This window comes from Ascidiella aspersa, chromosome 4 (assembly GCF_963924565.1).
Source record: "Ascidiella aspersa chromosome 4, kaAscAspe10.2, whole genome shotgun sequence".
In the NCBI taxonomy this organism is placed as follows: Eukaryota; Metazoa; Chordata; class Ascidiacea; order Phlebobranchia; family Ascidiidae; genus Ascidiella; species Ascidiella aspersa.
In genome coordinates this window covers 23,015,961-23,029,962 of record NC_139450.1, presented here as the reverse complement: position 1 = coordinate 23,029,962, position 14,002 = coordinate 23,015,961, and the positions used below count along the sequence as shown (strand labels likewise).

Genomic DNA, 14,002 nt, shown 5'->3' with positions numbered 1-14,002 from the left:
AATTGTGCGTAGCGCAAATTATTGCATGACTAGTTAATAGAACATGCTGGAAAACCGAAAGGGAATCTGAAAATTTTCACAAAAAATCAAAAAATGATAAAAATGTTTTGACCACTAAGCCTTAAAAACGCTACAGACATAGAGTAAAAGCGTTACTCAGTGTTAAAATATCGAAAAAGCCAGTTGCAAAAGCCAATTTTTATTAAAATTATTAAAAAAACACACGAGTTTACTCGAAGCAAGGAAATCCTTTTAATTGCGTTGGGTAAAAAAAAATTTTGGTTAATTTTAACCATGATGTTACAGTTCTACACTGGAAAGTTGCGTAGAGCTAAAGAATGTGCGTATTTGTGTGTTTTGCCACAAAAAAGTATGTCAGTCGCTTCCTTTGGTAGGCGCATTACCAATAATCTTAAAAAACGGGTGAAGCATATTCTAAAAAGTGTGCAACTCTTTAACCTTCTCAGACATAAGGTCCCAGTGCCTCTGTTTGATGCCAGGGTTGCAGAGCGCGTTGATAAGAGGCATGTTGATCCGAAATTTCTCCAGCTTGTTCTTAATGGTAGCGGCAGCCTTGAGAGGTCCCATCAGGTCCGGGTGTTGAAATCGCTTGGTCAACTTGTAACTCGTCTTCCAAAGCTCTTGAACCTGGCAATGTTTTTTAAATATATATTGTAATGCAGATCTAAAAGGTTTCTGAAGGCATGCAACCTTTCGATCAATGGAACTGCGGTTCGCAAAACAATATCACTTACAACTTCTTCCACGACTTCGGCGTTGACTTGCAGCAGTGGCCCGTTCATCCATCGGTCATAATTCTTGTTAAAGGCTACAACATTTCGCCAGAGCCGTTCAAACGGATCTTTCTTCAATATAAGCTCCTGAATCTGCGGGTAAGGGCTAACGTGTCCAACATCCAGGAGTATCTGTTCACGGTTTATTTGTTGTTTCTTAAAAACAAAAATGAAAAATATAGTTAGTCTCTGTAGTAGTTTATTTGAAAACTTGTTGTTATATTGCTTTCAGGTTTACACAGGGAAAATACATTGACTTGGTTTGATCCACAAAAGCGAAACCGTTACCTCCTCAATAAAACCGTTGATTTGCTGTTGAATTTCGTCCAAAACATCAACGTATCTTTGCGCTTCGCTCATTCGCTCTTTCTTCTGGAACTCCTTAACCGCGTCGGCGACCTCTGCAAGCCGAACCTCAAGGTCATTCTGCCACATGCGGAGTTTGCTCACTTTCAAATCGTGTTCTTTTTGTAATCGTTGCTCGCTGAAAAACAAGATTACTTCCAGTCTAATGTAGCCTAGTAAGTAAATTGGCAACTCTTCATTTACAGTCAATAAATACAATCATTATTAAATTGAAAAAACATTCCATCCATTTTGTTACTAAATAACTGCATACAAATAAAAACAGGATTTTTTGTACTACTCTTCCTCTAAAAACTGACAGCAGATAAGAAAATTGTTTCGTTTTTTAAACTTATATTTGTATTTATAAAAACAAGTCAATAACTGCAAGGTATTGCCAAAACGTTTGTAAACTGCGAAATGTCGATTTTGTCAAATACCATGGCTTTAGTATTTTGTGAAACTATATTTCATGGCAAGAGAATCTTGTGCGTTTCGTACTTATTCTTGTGTACCTTTCACAGGCAAATATTAAATTACCTCAAATAGGGCAGTCAGTGATACATATTTTTGCACTTCGAAGGAATGCAAATTAGTTATTATGCATAGTTGACAGCACATCGTTCAAAAGTCAAACATGTTAACCAATACAATAATAATCGCGGCACTCGCATTTAAAGCCGTTTTAAAGAGGACACGTTAGGTAGAGCGTGATTAAAATATAAATTAAAAAGTAACAATTATAACTTAGCTATAATCCCCAAAATATAAGGTTTAGCTTAGCTTAATATTTTGATTCTAAAGCTTTATTCTTAAGATAAAAGTGCTAATTAAGAAAATCGCAAAGCTGATATAACAAACCTATTGCGAATTATAGGAATGATACGATCGGGCCATGAGAAGGTGTTGTCATTAAGAAGCACGTCATCTTTACAGAGGTAAGCGTAGTCCATCAAGAATAGGAGATTACTGGCAGCTATTGCAAGTTGGTCTTTTAACTTGATAAGTTCGCATGAAGCCAAGCCATCCACGTACTCCTGTAGTTCTACGAGGCCGTTGGTGCTTAAAAATAAATGCAGTACAATTTTAAAGCACAACAAAACTTGATCAATATCAGTTTTAACTGTAAAATATTGTGTGCCAACATTTATAAGTATTTGAGTGTTTACAATCAGTTTAACGTTTCTGGTTGCAGATATGTGCCCAACAATGAAATACTGACCCAGTGTAAAAGCAACTACCCAACAAAACGACAATTTTATTAGTGCAAATTGGTCTACTATTACCTTTGCACATGAGAAGTAATCTTCTTGACGATGACATCGTAAGTGGTGCAAATGGAACGATTAAAGCGACGCGAAATATCTATCACGTTGTCTATCATCATTTTTTGTAAGGTGGCACTTCGGTCGAGTAACCACTAAAATAAAAAATAAAAATTGCAAACGAAGATACGCAGTAAGTAGTTCAAAACTTGAACTCTAAAGTATATAAGAATATTTAACATAATGTTTAGAGGAAAATTAGCAAACAGTGGAAAAATCTCATATATAGGTTAGATCAGTGCTCCGCAACCTTTTTCCACTTGCGGCACACCAACAGAGCTAAATATATTCGGCGGCACACCTACGAAATATATGACGATCGACCATCAACAAAACCAAATAACCTGGGCTACTCAGAAAAAACAATCGATCGCGCCGAAGGAGCCGACAATTTGACCTTTTACGTTCTATTATTAGCAAGTTTTGTGTGTTTTTACGCTCTTTCTAAAATATCCTAATACGGCCAAAGGAACACCAGCCATAGAACTAAAATTAGAACAACATCAAAGTCGGAATAAAACAAATTTCGGAATAAGACCAAAATAGAACTATAATACTTATATAATCGTTATAAAGTCTAAATCGGAATAAGTCTTAAACCAATCGGGAAAATGCTTTAATGGCTAGAATAAGGACAATATATCTCTTTACCTAACCTCAAACCCCACCCCTAATTTCATCACTAACTCCCCTAATAAACTTAATTTCTTACCCCACCTATTACCCACCAATAACACCAAACAGGAGCAAATAACTCGATGCCAAACCATCCGAAGCCAGACCAATTGCTCCCCAAACGCCCCATACCCTCTTAGGCCTTATCCCCATAAATTTAGGACTTTTCCCGACATGTTAGGTATTTTTTTAGAAATTTTGGCTTTATTATGACGTTGGCCTAAATACTATTGTAAATTTTCTTGCTGTAAATTTTATTGCTTTACATACCGTTACTTTGTAGGCCTTATCCTGTAAATTGCAACCCCATTACGAGTCAGAAAACATTAAGAGCTTTTTATAAAATATTTGAAAAATGATGTGACAATTGAGCGTTGTACCCCTACATTCGTGCCGATTTTATTTTTTAGGACAGCAGACAAGGTTAATTTAGCAATCAAAAAATGCCAATAATACATTTACAGCAGTGGTTCTTAACCTTTTTCGAGCCGCGCCCCCTTTGGTAATTTTTCTATACCTCACGCCCCCCTACGAAAAGCAGTTCGACATTTTCAATGACATTTCACTGAGCAAACTTGAAAATAGTGAAGTTAGCTGTCGGTCAAAAAAAAAAATTGGGTTTAATTGGTTGAATTGGCGCTAAAATGTAAATTCAGAAGGGTTTTCGCATTGGGCACACAACAAATTGCTCGTGCTCGACACATTGATTTTTATCGAGCTGATATTGACAAACGTATTGTGAGGATATTTACTGGACCACAGTTGCAGGGCGGTGATGCCGAGTGCAAATTAAAATGTTAAGCGCAAAAATTAAACATTAAGTTAACGTGTTTCAATAGATGTGACGGCACACAATACAACGGCAATATTGCAAAAACGTAATAGTTTTGCGTAAAAAAGTTTAATCCCCCTGTTGCTAGCCTCTTACCCTATATAAAATATTGATAAAAAATAGTTCGAATAGGGGATGACTTCTAACGTTTATCAATAAGTTAACAAAATTGTTATTAAATAGGGGGGCCGTTATACATTTGATGATATGTAAACATGCAATGGCACTTTGGGATAGAACGTAGGAAATAAAAGAATAACAGACGCTTCGCGAGCGAAAAAGCAGCTTTAATAAGTCGTATAAGTTTTGCACAGAGCATTTCGTAACAGAAGTCAAGACGTAGAATTAGTTGTAACATAAGATTACTAGGAGAAAAGTTACAGTAAGCATAAATATAATTTTTACTAAACGTTTGCTCTACCTGGTTGAGTTCGGTGCAGTCTAAAAGAAAGAGGTGCATTGGAACGTGCACGGACAAACTACCGATACTTTTCGACATCGACTTGAGCTTTTCCAGTTCTTTGACGTAACTTCTTAAAGGAGGCTCCCGGTCGATGAAGTGCGCCACCTTTCGGTCAGTTTGAGGGTTAAGCAAATGAGCATAATCTGGCTCGTACACGGAGCGATATCTAAAATAAACCAATACCGCGGCTTTACAACGGCTTCCACCCTTACTTACGACAACTTATCAAAACCATGTTTTTGCTCAAAGGCACTTTTTATCACTTCCAGGTCACTTTTTTGCCCTTTTTTACACTTTTTCACTCTTTTTCACCGGAATTCCGGCACACTTCACGCAACAACACACACTAATTATCTCCGAATTATTTTACAACTAACAATTAAATTAGACACGCTTACAACATAGAATAAAATAAAAAATAAAATAATCTAACAAAAGAAAGGAAAACGTTTTACCATTTATTTAGTTGCAATATTGATGTATTTTTTTAAATTTGAGTATTTCTGAAAATATGATACATTGCAGCTACTTATCTACATTATAGAACAATATCGTCTCGGTATTTACTAAATGGCAACCCTTAACTTTAGATATAGCAGAAAACATGCAGACTATATTGAAAACTAAATATAGTCACTATATGCAGGATAAAAATCTGGGGAACGCATAAAAATCTGGGGAATAATATGGCTCTGATAAGTCCAAAAACGGTTAATTATACTACAGGTTTATTTGAGCTGTCAGCCTACTTAAGATGTTAACTGTCTTAATAATCTTAAAGACTTTCCAAAGAAAGTATGTGCATTTAAAACACATAAGATTGGCTCACTCGATTTTTAATTTAATTAAAAAAAATCTGTAAAAACACCAAGGTAAACATAGCGAGCCAAATGGTTTAAAATTTATCCACTAAACATAATCCTCAAGGAAAACAAATTTTAAGCCGATTCAAAGACTTTAATGAGAAAATCGTACTTTTCAATATGAAAATCAATTGACGGACAATCTCAACGCCGGTGAACGTTTGCTATATACACGGTTCAAAGCTCGATATTTAGCGTATTAGGCTATAAACAAGCCAAAAACTGTGCTTACCTGATTGGCCCGTGGCTGTTGTTCAGGACGACCGCACTTATCCTTTGTTTAGCAACTATAACAATCTCGTCATCGACTTCGACGGCTGATAAGCACATGACATTGACGTTTTCAAAAACTTGAAAAAGGTGCTGTTCTACACGTGGAATATGCTGGACGCTCTGCAGTAATGAAACTTTTTGTTGATAATACATATACTTTTGCCAATTGCATGCTGCTAGTAAGTTTTGTTGCTAGTAAGGTTAGAAGCAAAGAAGTAAACACACAAAACGTACATTTAAACTTATCATTGAGAATAACATAACGATACAGTAATCGGACAAGATTGATATGAATCGTGTATTCAAAACGGCAGGTTCGTTAGTTAAGTAGCCCAAACTTACCATAACAATAACGTCTATCACGTCGTGCAGCATTCGTATCAAATTTTCAAAAGTCGGCTCAAACGTCGTACTGGTATGGTTAGACTCTGGACGCTGTAAGTACATTATAAAACTTTCACGTGTGTTTGATTACAACTTAATCTCTTGTTCATTTTATTCAAATTAAACCATGCTTCATTCCACAAATCATTGTTTGACACGCTAGTGTGCGTTTGGTTGAAAGAGTGATTAACTATTTTTAAAATAAACAAAGGATTTTTAGGTCTATCATGTTTACCCAAAAACTTAGTCAGTTAGTAGAATTCCCGAAATTTTTAGTATATTCGCCTAACGAAAGATCATATAAACGTCTGTAAACGGTCATTTATTTAGCGGGGTTCAACAGATCCAAAGCCAAAAGTAATGTATTTTATATTGCTTAAAATATCCCAAGTTGAATTATTATTAATAAGAAGTTTATTTTTGCGCGTGAAGTTTAAGAAAAACAGGATTACCATAAAAACTAACCATAAAGAACTTGATTGGGTGAGGTTTTGTGGGAAGTTGCAATCCACTTTCGTTGTACAACCCCTCGTACTTGTTTCCATATCTGAATAAATATGATCAATAACTATTTATAAACACTTTTAAGTTTTATTACACAAAATTTAATGAAATGGATCCGATCCAAGTAGGCAAATGCCATTTAAATAAACGTAACTATGGGGATCGTAAGCTTTAATAAGAAGAAGAATTAAATTACCTGTAAAGCTCCAGGAGATGAATGACGTCATGAATAGAATTGCGCACAAGATCGCGAATGAGGTTTGACATAAGGGTTGCCACGCAGCCGAAAAAATGATCCATTCCTTCCATTCGCGACAACTGCAAATCGTCCAACAACTCGGTGTTATTACCATAAATGGACATATTAGGTAAATAATGATTTTGTGCATATTTAAACGAATCTTTTTAAAAAAAATAGGCAAAATTTAAAGGTTAATCACATAGAACTAAACTAAATTACTATAAAAATTATTATATCAACTCTAAGCGACGAATATGATACCGATCTCTATTTGAAAATAGTTTAATTACGAGCTATCATATTCTCATTATTTTAAACAACAAGGGCGAAAGAAGTCCTATTTTGTTAGTTTAACATTTAAGTTACATGTAATATAACTACTAAACATTAAATTTGTAATTTTGGTTGCAGTTTTTAGTGGCAGCGGGTAAATTGTTAAACACTTATTAACATAGAAAATAAAAATGCATGTCGCTTTGTCATTAGGTTGATTCGTTTGGTGTTTGATATAATTATTGTATTGCGCGTCCTGTGAGTAAAAAGAGGTTTTAAATTCTTTTATTGTCCGTCTAGGATATTTCATATTTTTAATTGATATATTTTACCTGAAAACATTAGTCCGAAGGTTTCTGATAAACAAGTGTCTATAAACATATTGCGCCTAAGACTATTTCACACATTTCTTACAAGATTCTGTCGAATTGTACTCTCGTGAGGCTTAACCAAAATCTAGCTTTCGTCGAGAGATGTGTGCCACTCACCTGACGCTAACCTCGGAAAAACTCTACTAAAAAAGGAAAGCCTATTTCAAACGGCGCGCTTTCTATGTCGAGTCAGATTCAAGACCAAGTAGACGCCATAAATTATTTACAACTCACTTCGTTTTCTTGATTTACGGATGCTTCTACACTCTCCCGCCTTCTGCGCACCGATTCTGCACACTCCTCGATCCAATGAGTGGTCAGCAAATCGGCGGCCATCTTGCTCGAGCGCTCCACCTCGCGGATAAGCTGCTCCACAGTGAGCGGCATCAACGAGTAGATGTTGGAGATGTCCACGAGACGGAAAGAGGAGTAACTGTAGTGAAAATTTTCCGTTGCATAATTATACTATGTCAATTACTTCCGTTGATATAGTTAGAATGTCAAAGCCCATACAGCAGCATAGGTATCATTTTGAACGTTTCAAATAACTCTTTATTTATTTAGAAACAATATTTTTGGACTTAATTTTATTTAAACGTAAAGACTCTTTACAAAATTACTTTGTTTCCCAGTTGTGCAGTATATCAGCATTCACTGGATGATTTATGAACAAGTTGCTTCGAATTTGTTCGCGGGACCTCTTTAGAGATTCGAACCATGGGTAGCGCCACCTACCGGAAGAGTTTGAAATCTGAAAGTACCACAATGATATAATGAATAATTATATGAAATGCCATTACTCGACTAGAAGTGTTTTTCACTCAATTTGAAATATAAGACCTTAAGAAGATAAGATGGGGTAGCCTGGTCAATAAAGCTTTTGTTAGGTAATTGAGTATTTTTGGATTAAGTTTGCTATATTTAAAGGAAACAACACAATTTAAGGAAAATCTAACAGCGGCTTACCTTTCGCGGTACGAAGACTCCAAGTCTTTGTTGCTCATTTGGGTCGAGAAGAATGTAGTCAAAAACAGCTTTCTTCAAACTCTCGGTGTGTATAAATTTTACTTCCTAAAACAAACATTTTTCGTCGACACTCGATATCGCCACTCTATACAATCTATTTGTTTTTCCTATAGGTTTCCGTATGCTTAAAAAGTTTTGTGCACTATAAGCAGTGCCCTATATCACAAAGGTATAAAGGTAAACTCCTAAAACTTGAGTTTCATTGCTAAGACATGAGAATTGCTTAAAGTTAAAGTTGCGTTCACAAGTTGTTCACGACAAAGACCATGTTGCACAATGTTGCTCTAAATATTTGACAAAGAACGTTTTTAGAAAAATCTACATTTCGATTTTCGATCAGTAACTATAGCAACAAGCGTTATGGTGACGTAGTAAAAATCATCACATCACAGGCGCCAACTTATTAACGACATGTGCTGGACCGGTGTACGCCTTTCTACTTTCATTACTAAGTTTTTTTATTTTCATTGTATGTCTTGTTATTTTTCGTTTGACGAAATAATGTAAGGCGACCCATCAGAAAACTTCTCGCGACCCCTTTAGTTTGTTAAACCTTGAGGTAGGGGGTAAATTTGTGGTAAACTATGTATTGTGATCGTCTTTATGTTCGACATTATACGCATGAACCTAGCTTAAATTTACAAGATTTACGTGAAACATATCCACAGTCTATTTATACCTGGAGTAGCTCTCTTATCAACTCCGACCAAGCGACACGCAATTTGGGGCTGAGCAAAGTCAGGAAGTTCTCCACCCAATCATTCGGCAACATAGAAATCATACTAGGATCAATGGATTTATCCATGACATTGTAGTATCTGCGGAACGGAGTTAAACTTCATCCCTCGCCATAAAAACAACACTATGTATAAAATCAACACCCACATTTTAAAAGTTTTGTGACATTTACAGCTAAAATGCAAATATAATATGTATATATATAATCGTTGTTAGCTAACTACTTCTCGTGCAAGCTGTTTATAAAATGTATACCTTTCAATGTATTGCGGTGCCGGTGTAGTAGGTCTTGACAGGCCTTGAGTTGAAAAAGTGTGCGAAGGGAAAAGTACATCGAGAACAGCTTGCGTTGCTTCATCATGTGTCCTTTAAAGGTAACACATTACCACAACCATTACACAAACTCCACAATGGCAAATAGTAGCAGTGTTTTCTAAAGACTAAAATTAAAAATAAAAGACTAGAATATGACTGTTTGAGGGAAAAAATTTGTTTCCTAACGTGTAGGTGCCTAAAAAAATATGACACATGCGGTGCCCATAAAGATTTACCGCTTACATAAAACACGATGTTCATATACAAGAATCTATTGTACCCGACCTTAAAGTTGTTACGGCAGGTAACCATCACAGAAGATTCTAACGGAAATACAGTTTTACCTAGCAATTTTTAACCCTATATACAGATATATTTAACATTTGAACCAACAATGGAGGTACATTAATAAGCACTATCGTTAGGGATCATGTTACGTAATTTTTTACTTTTTTAGTGGTTTTTTATGCAAAACAGCCGAGATACTTAAATATACTGACAAGTTTAGTAACATAAACAAAATTTGGTTCTCTAGGATTTGTCTTACACTGGTGCCAAACAGCAAAATATAAGCAAGAGAAAAGTAATCAATCAAGCTCCGTTAATATACCTCAATCCCATGTCGTCTTCGCTCTCAACGTACTTGGTCTCATCACTGCCCATGTCGCTTCCTTGAGGTGTGAGTTGACGACTCTCAGTCCCCACTCCACTTGTGGATGAAGCCAGGTCGAACACTGCGCGGGGAGTTTGTGGCAAATCCGGTTGATAAACCTCGCCTAAATGTGATGTAGTAATAAAAAGCGGTTTTGCGGCTTAAGTAACGTTTTGTTAAAAATGGCTTTTCGCTCTGACACGCTTTTTTAAGAAATTGGAGGTATTCGTTCTGTTTACCGAGGCGGCTATCGAGAAAAGATGACGAATTTTTAAAACAGCGAAGCACATAAAAAAAAAGAAGGAAATTAGGGAAACTAAATGCGTAAAAACGGAAAAATTACTCTTCCTTTTCATAAAATAAATTGGCACGTCATGGACCATTGAAAACCCGACCATTGAAGTTTCGTTTTAATCTGGCCCTCCGATTCGGACTTTTCTAAACCCTATTCCACTAATTGGGATCAATTTGGTTAATACTTTTTGATAACTATAAATAAACACACTATATTCGTTTTGATGTGTGGGACCTAGTACATAAAACAATGAAATCATACGTGAACGATAGTAAGTCGTAACACTTAACGCCCTACCCTCGATTCGAGCATCACCGAAAACACTGTTTCCTCCGCTTTCTGTTCTGCTTTCTTTGCTCAGAACACGCGAGGATACTCTTCGAAACGACTGCGCGATCTCGTTCGTCACATGATACATGGCAGTTGATTGTGACATTGTATTACGAGGAGAAGAGTGCGAACTTTCAGCAGCAGCCTCATGAAAAAGCATTTGTTTAAAAGTAAATCATTTAAACCAACTGCAAAAGTTCGACGGAGTTTATTATAACACTACATAAAAATCTTTTTAACAACCTATAGTCTCCCAAAATTTATTAAAGTTTATGTTTTATGTAAAAACTTGAAGGATTGAAAGTATAAACCATTAGACACAAATTATGCATAAGCCTTAATTAGATAAGGTCTCCGCACAAGGTGTGCCGAAAGACAATACCAGGTGTGTCGCGCCGTTCTTGACGGTGTTGTATTTTTTTCAAGGGTATATTTCAATAATATATATTGTTTTGTTTTCAATAATAGAGTATTTTTGCATGTTGGATAAGGTGCGGTAAACCTTATCAGTTCAATTTGATGAGATCAACCTTCAGAAACAATGTTGTTAAGCAGTGCGGATTTCAGAGATTAATTATTTAGCCCTAATGAATTGTTTAGACGTTGGTAAACGCAAAACCAAACATTATTAGCATACCCAAGTAGAAGACGAAGTTCGTCTATTTGTTGGTCTTGCAAGATCACCTTTGGCGAAAAAGAATAATGACTTTCCTCCAGGGTTTTCGTTGTTTTTGTTGACGCGATCAAAATCGAAGTGTGGCATTTTCGGAGTACTTTCCGCAGCATCTAAACGTTATGTCAAAATGTTGATCATGGTTATATAACGTATACAGAACAAAATAAAATAATCGTTACGTTATGTTTGGAGTCGATAAACCTAATATTATTAAAAATAAAAGTCGTCAAGTACATCAAAACTTAAACAGCAAAATAACAACAGAAGCCTAAGTTCGCTTCAAGCATTTAAACTAAGTTTAGGCAATCTGATTGTTTCGATTTGAAAGATAGCTTTACTGTTGCCTGCTGCTGTATCTTCAGCGAACAATATGCGGGTATTTGTATTGTAAAAGTTCGCCTTGATAAGCGAAAATTTAACCTAAGACTTTTAAAGCTATGAATCGTTTGGACCGAGAAACTTAAATGAGTAAGCCGATTGGTCTGTCACTAAATTGTACCGTGAAGTTTGGTTGAGTTGTAGACTCCGTGTGGACCTCTAGCCGCCGACGGAAAAAAGAAGCGCGACTCGGCTGACCCGTGAGTTGCAATGTGGCTAGTTTGCTGCTCGTTCGGAAGAAATGTAAGTTTGCGACGCATCTTGGAGCTGGCTTGCTGCGGCCGTTGATCGGGAGAAAATCTTAACGGTAAATTTGTTCGACATTACAAGGTTTGCGCGTTTTCGTTATCAAAATAGGCAGTACGAGACTTACGTGTAGCTGTTGCTATGGTAATTTGCCGTTTTGGCGGATGCCTGATGACTCCTTAAGGATGCTTGGTCATGCATTTTGACTTGGGCAGTAGTAAGAGGTTTTACATTCGATTGGAAAACGTTTTGTGAAATATCGCTTAGAAGGGCATCGGAGTGGTGGCCGGTCAGACGTGCAGGCAGGGAACGTCTGTCAGCGGCAAAGCTGTGGTCACGGCGGCGATAACCTAAGTGATTTCGTTAAAAGGTCAGCTGGACAACAATACAAATATAGGACGCAACGAAAATAATTTAACTAAAACTAAACAATCGAACTGGATGAAAAAACGACAAAATATCGCTTATTTATTTATTTATTTTACAATATTTTTACTATTTATCTACTTGTACAGATAAACTGATGATACCATTTATTTCTATGGCAAAATGCATATTTACATTAAAAGTTTGGACCTTGCTGACTGATTTTTGTTCGAAGCGCTTCTCAAGCTGTAAGATATCGCTTACAATTAAATTTAAAAGAAACTTTCCAATATTTCTAAATAGGGTTTCGTGAACAGAACAAGGCATTCAAAAACTACATTACTTCAACAGATCACCATTATATTTCATACCAGACGATCTTTGCTTTTCGTAAATAATGGATGTCGAAAGATTTCTTGCACAAGGACTATAATTGTTTCCAATGGAGTCGCTGAAAAAACAACCACGGAGAAAATGTTAGCAATGTTGCAATACAGTTGTACACATGTTAAACTTATACTAAAGTATTGGTAGATCCTAATTCTTTGTTTGTTGTGATTTGTTACCTGACTAATCTGTAATGCTTTTCCTCCTTAAATGGGACAGCTTTTGTCCGAGAACCCCTTTGAAGAACTTTGGGATTTTCGCTAAAAGCGGGCTAAAAGAAAAGAAGTGTGTAAATAATGCAAGAAAATTGTTTTCCAGCAAAAGTTTTTTATAAAAATACGTATTTATCCTGTCAGAATGTATTCCAAATACGGCGACGCTTTTATTCATCACTGTACAATATATATTTAATGGCTAAGTCAAGGGGGACGTACTGACAAATAAGTAGCGTAATACTAAACAATCCATACCGTACTATTAACCAAGCCAAATATGAGCTTAATATTCACATCGTGCGAGCCACCGCGTTACAAAGAAACTAAGGTGAGCTACATCGGCTGGAGTGAGACAAGGCAACAAAGCAGGCTGGTGGCGAACTTGAGCAAACAGGGAAAGCAAATACGAAGCACTGCTGACCTGTGAAACGTCTAAGGGAGGCAGATGTTCGATGATGGAGGGCCTCCTTCCCATTGCCCTATTTGGAGAAGTCATGTTTTGTGTGGTTTGTGAAATCTCCATGGCAACACCGTTTACCGCGATGTCGGTTTATCGCTATAATTCTTACAAAGCCTACATTGAGTACCTGTTTTAAAATACATAAATAAATAAATAAATAAAAGTTAGAATACTTTAGATAGACATTAGAATTTACTAATCGAATACCTCTCAGGTTTACTGTAGTCAATTTAGTATGACTGATGTTCTCAGTACTATACCAATTTGCCGCTCAGTTAGGATTAGTTACTAGACGCTAGCCAAAAAGGGTGGATAACTTTTGAGAGAACGGTAATCTCGGTAAAGGGGTCGCGACCAACACTCTTTGCCACTACAAAGGCACCGAAACGATGCTTCATATTTTAGTTTTCCAAAGCGGTACGCTATAGCCTTTGGAACAACTATTCCCTTGGGAACTGTGTTAAACTTCTCACACTGCTTGTGAATTTTTAATTTACTTATATTTGGCCGAGTCACAAGGTATTTTAAATATTAGCACGGTATCGTACCAAATCTAGTCAATAAATGAAAGATTT

At 36.3% G+C, this 14,002-nt stretch overlaps 1 protein-coding gene across 1 annotated transcript in view; it reads right to left on the bottom strand.

The window, feature by feature from the left end:
• LOC146148721 (dynein axonemal heavy chain 3-like) overlaps nt 1-13,516 on the bottom strand; it is a 109,592-nt gene extending 96,076 nt beyond the window's left edge. The window contains exons 1-23 of the mRNA XM_083386481.1: nt 13,389-13,516; nt 12,932-13,023; nt 12,737-12,816; nt 12,127-12,349; nt 11,875-12,053; nt 11,337-11,485; nt 10,667-10,844; nt 10,033-10,198; nt 9,363-9,473; nt 9,049-9,187; nt 8,310-8,414; nt 7,964-8,094; nt 7,578-7,776; nt 6,655-6,776; nt 6,420-6,501; nt 5,913-6,005; nt 5,530-5,690; nt 4,393-4,600; nt 2,426-2,559; nt 2,001-2,201; nt 1,083-1,278; nt 756-950; nt 460-648 (exon numbers count right to left, since the gene is read on the bottom strand). Coding sequence (XP_083242607.1) covers nt 460-648; nt 756-950; nt 1,083-1,278; nt 2,001-2,201; nt 2,426-2,559; nt 4,393-4,600; nt 5,530-5,690; nt 5,913-6,005; nt 6,420-6,501; nt 6,655-6,776; nt 7,578-7,776; nt 7,964-8,094; nt 8,310-8,414; nt 9,049-9,187; nt 9,363-9,473; nt 10,033-10,198; nt 10,667-10,844; nt 11,337-11,485; nt 11,875-12,053; nt 12,127-12,349; nt 12,737-12,816; nt 12,932-13,023; nt 13,389-13,490 — 3,435 coding nt within the window. The 5' untranslated portion in view covers nt 13,491-13,516. The remainder of the gene's footprint in view (nt 1-459; nt 649-755; nt 951-1,082; nt 1,279-2,000; nt 2,202-2,425; nt 2,560-4,392; nt 4,601-5,529; nt 5,691-5,912; nt 6,006-6,419; nt 6,502-6,654; nt 6,777-7,577; nt 7,777-7,963; nt 8,095-8,309; nt 8,415-9,048; nt 9,188-9,362; nt 9,474-10,032; nt 10,199-10,666; nt 10,845-11,336; nt 11,486-11,874; nt 12,054-12,126; nt 12,350-12,736; nt 12,817-12,931; nt 13,024-13,388) is intronic.
• Nucleotides 13,517-14,002: the final 486 nt, after the last annotated feature.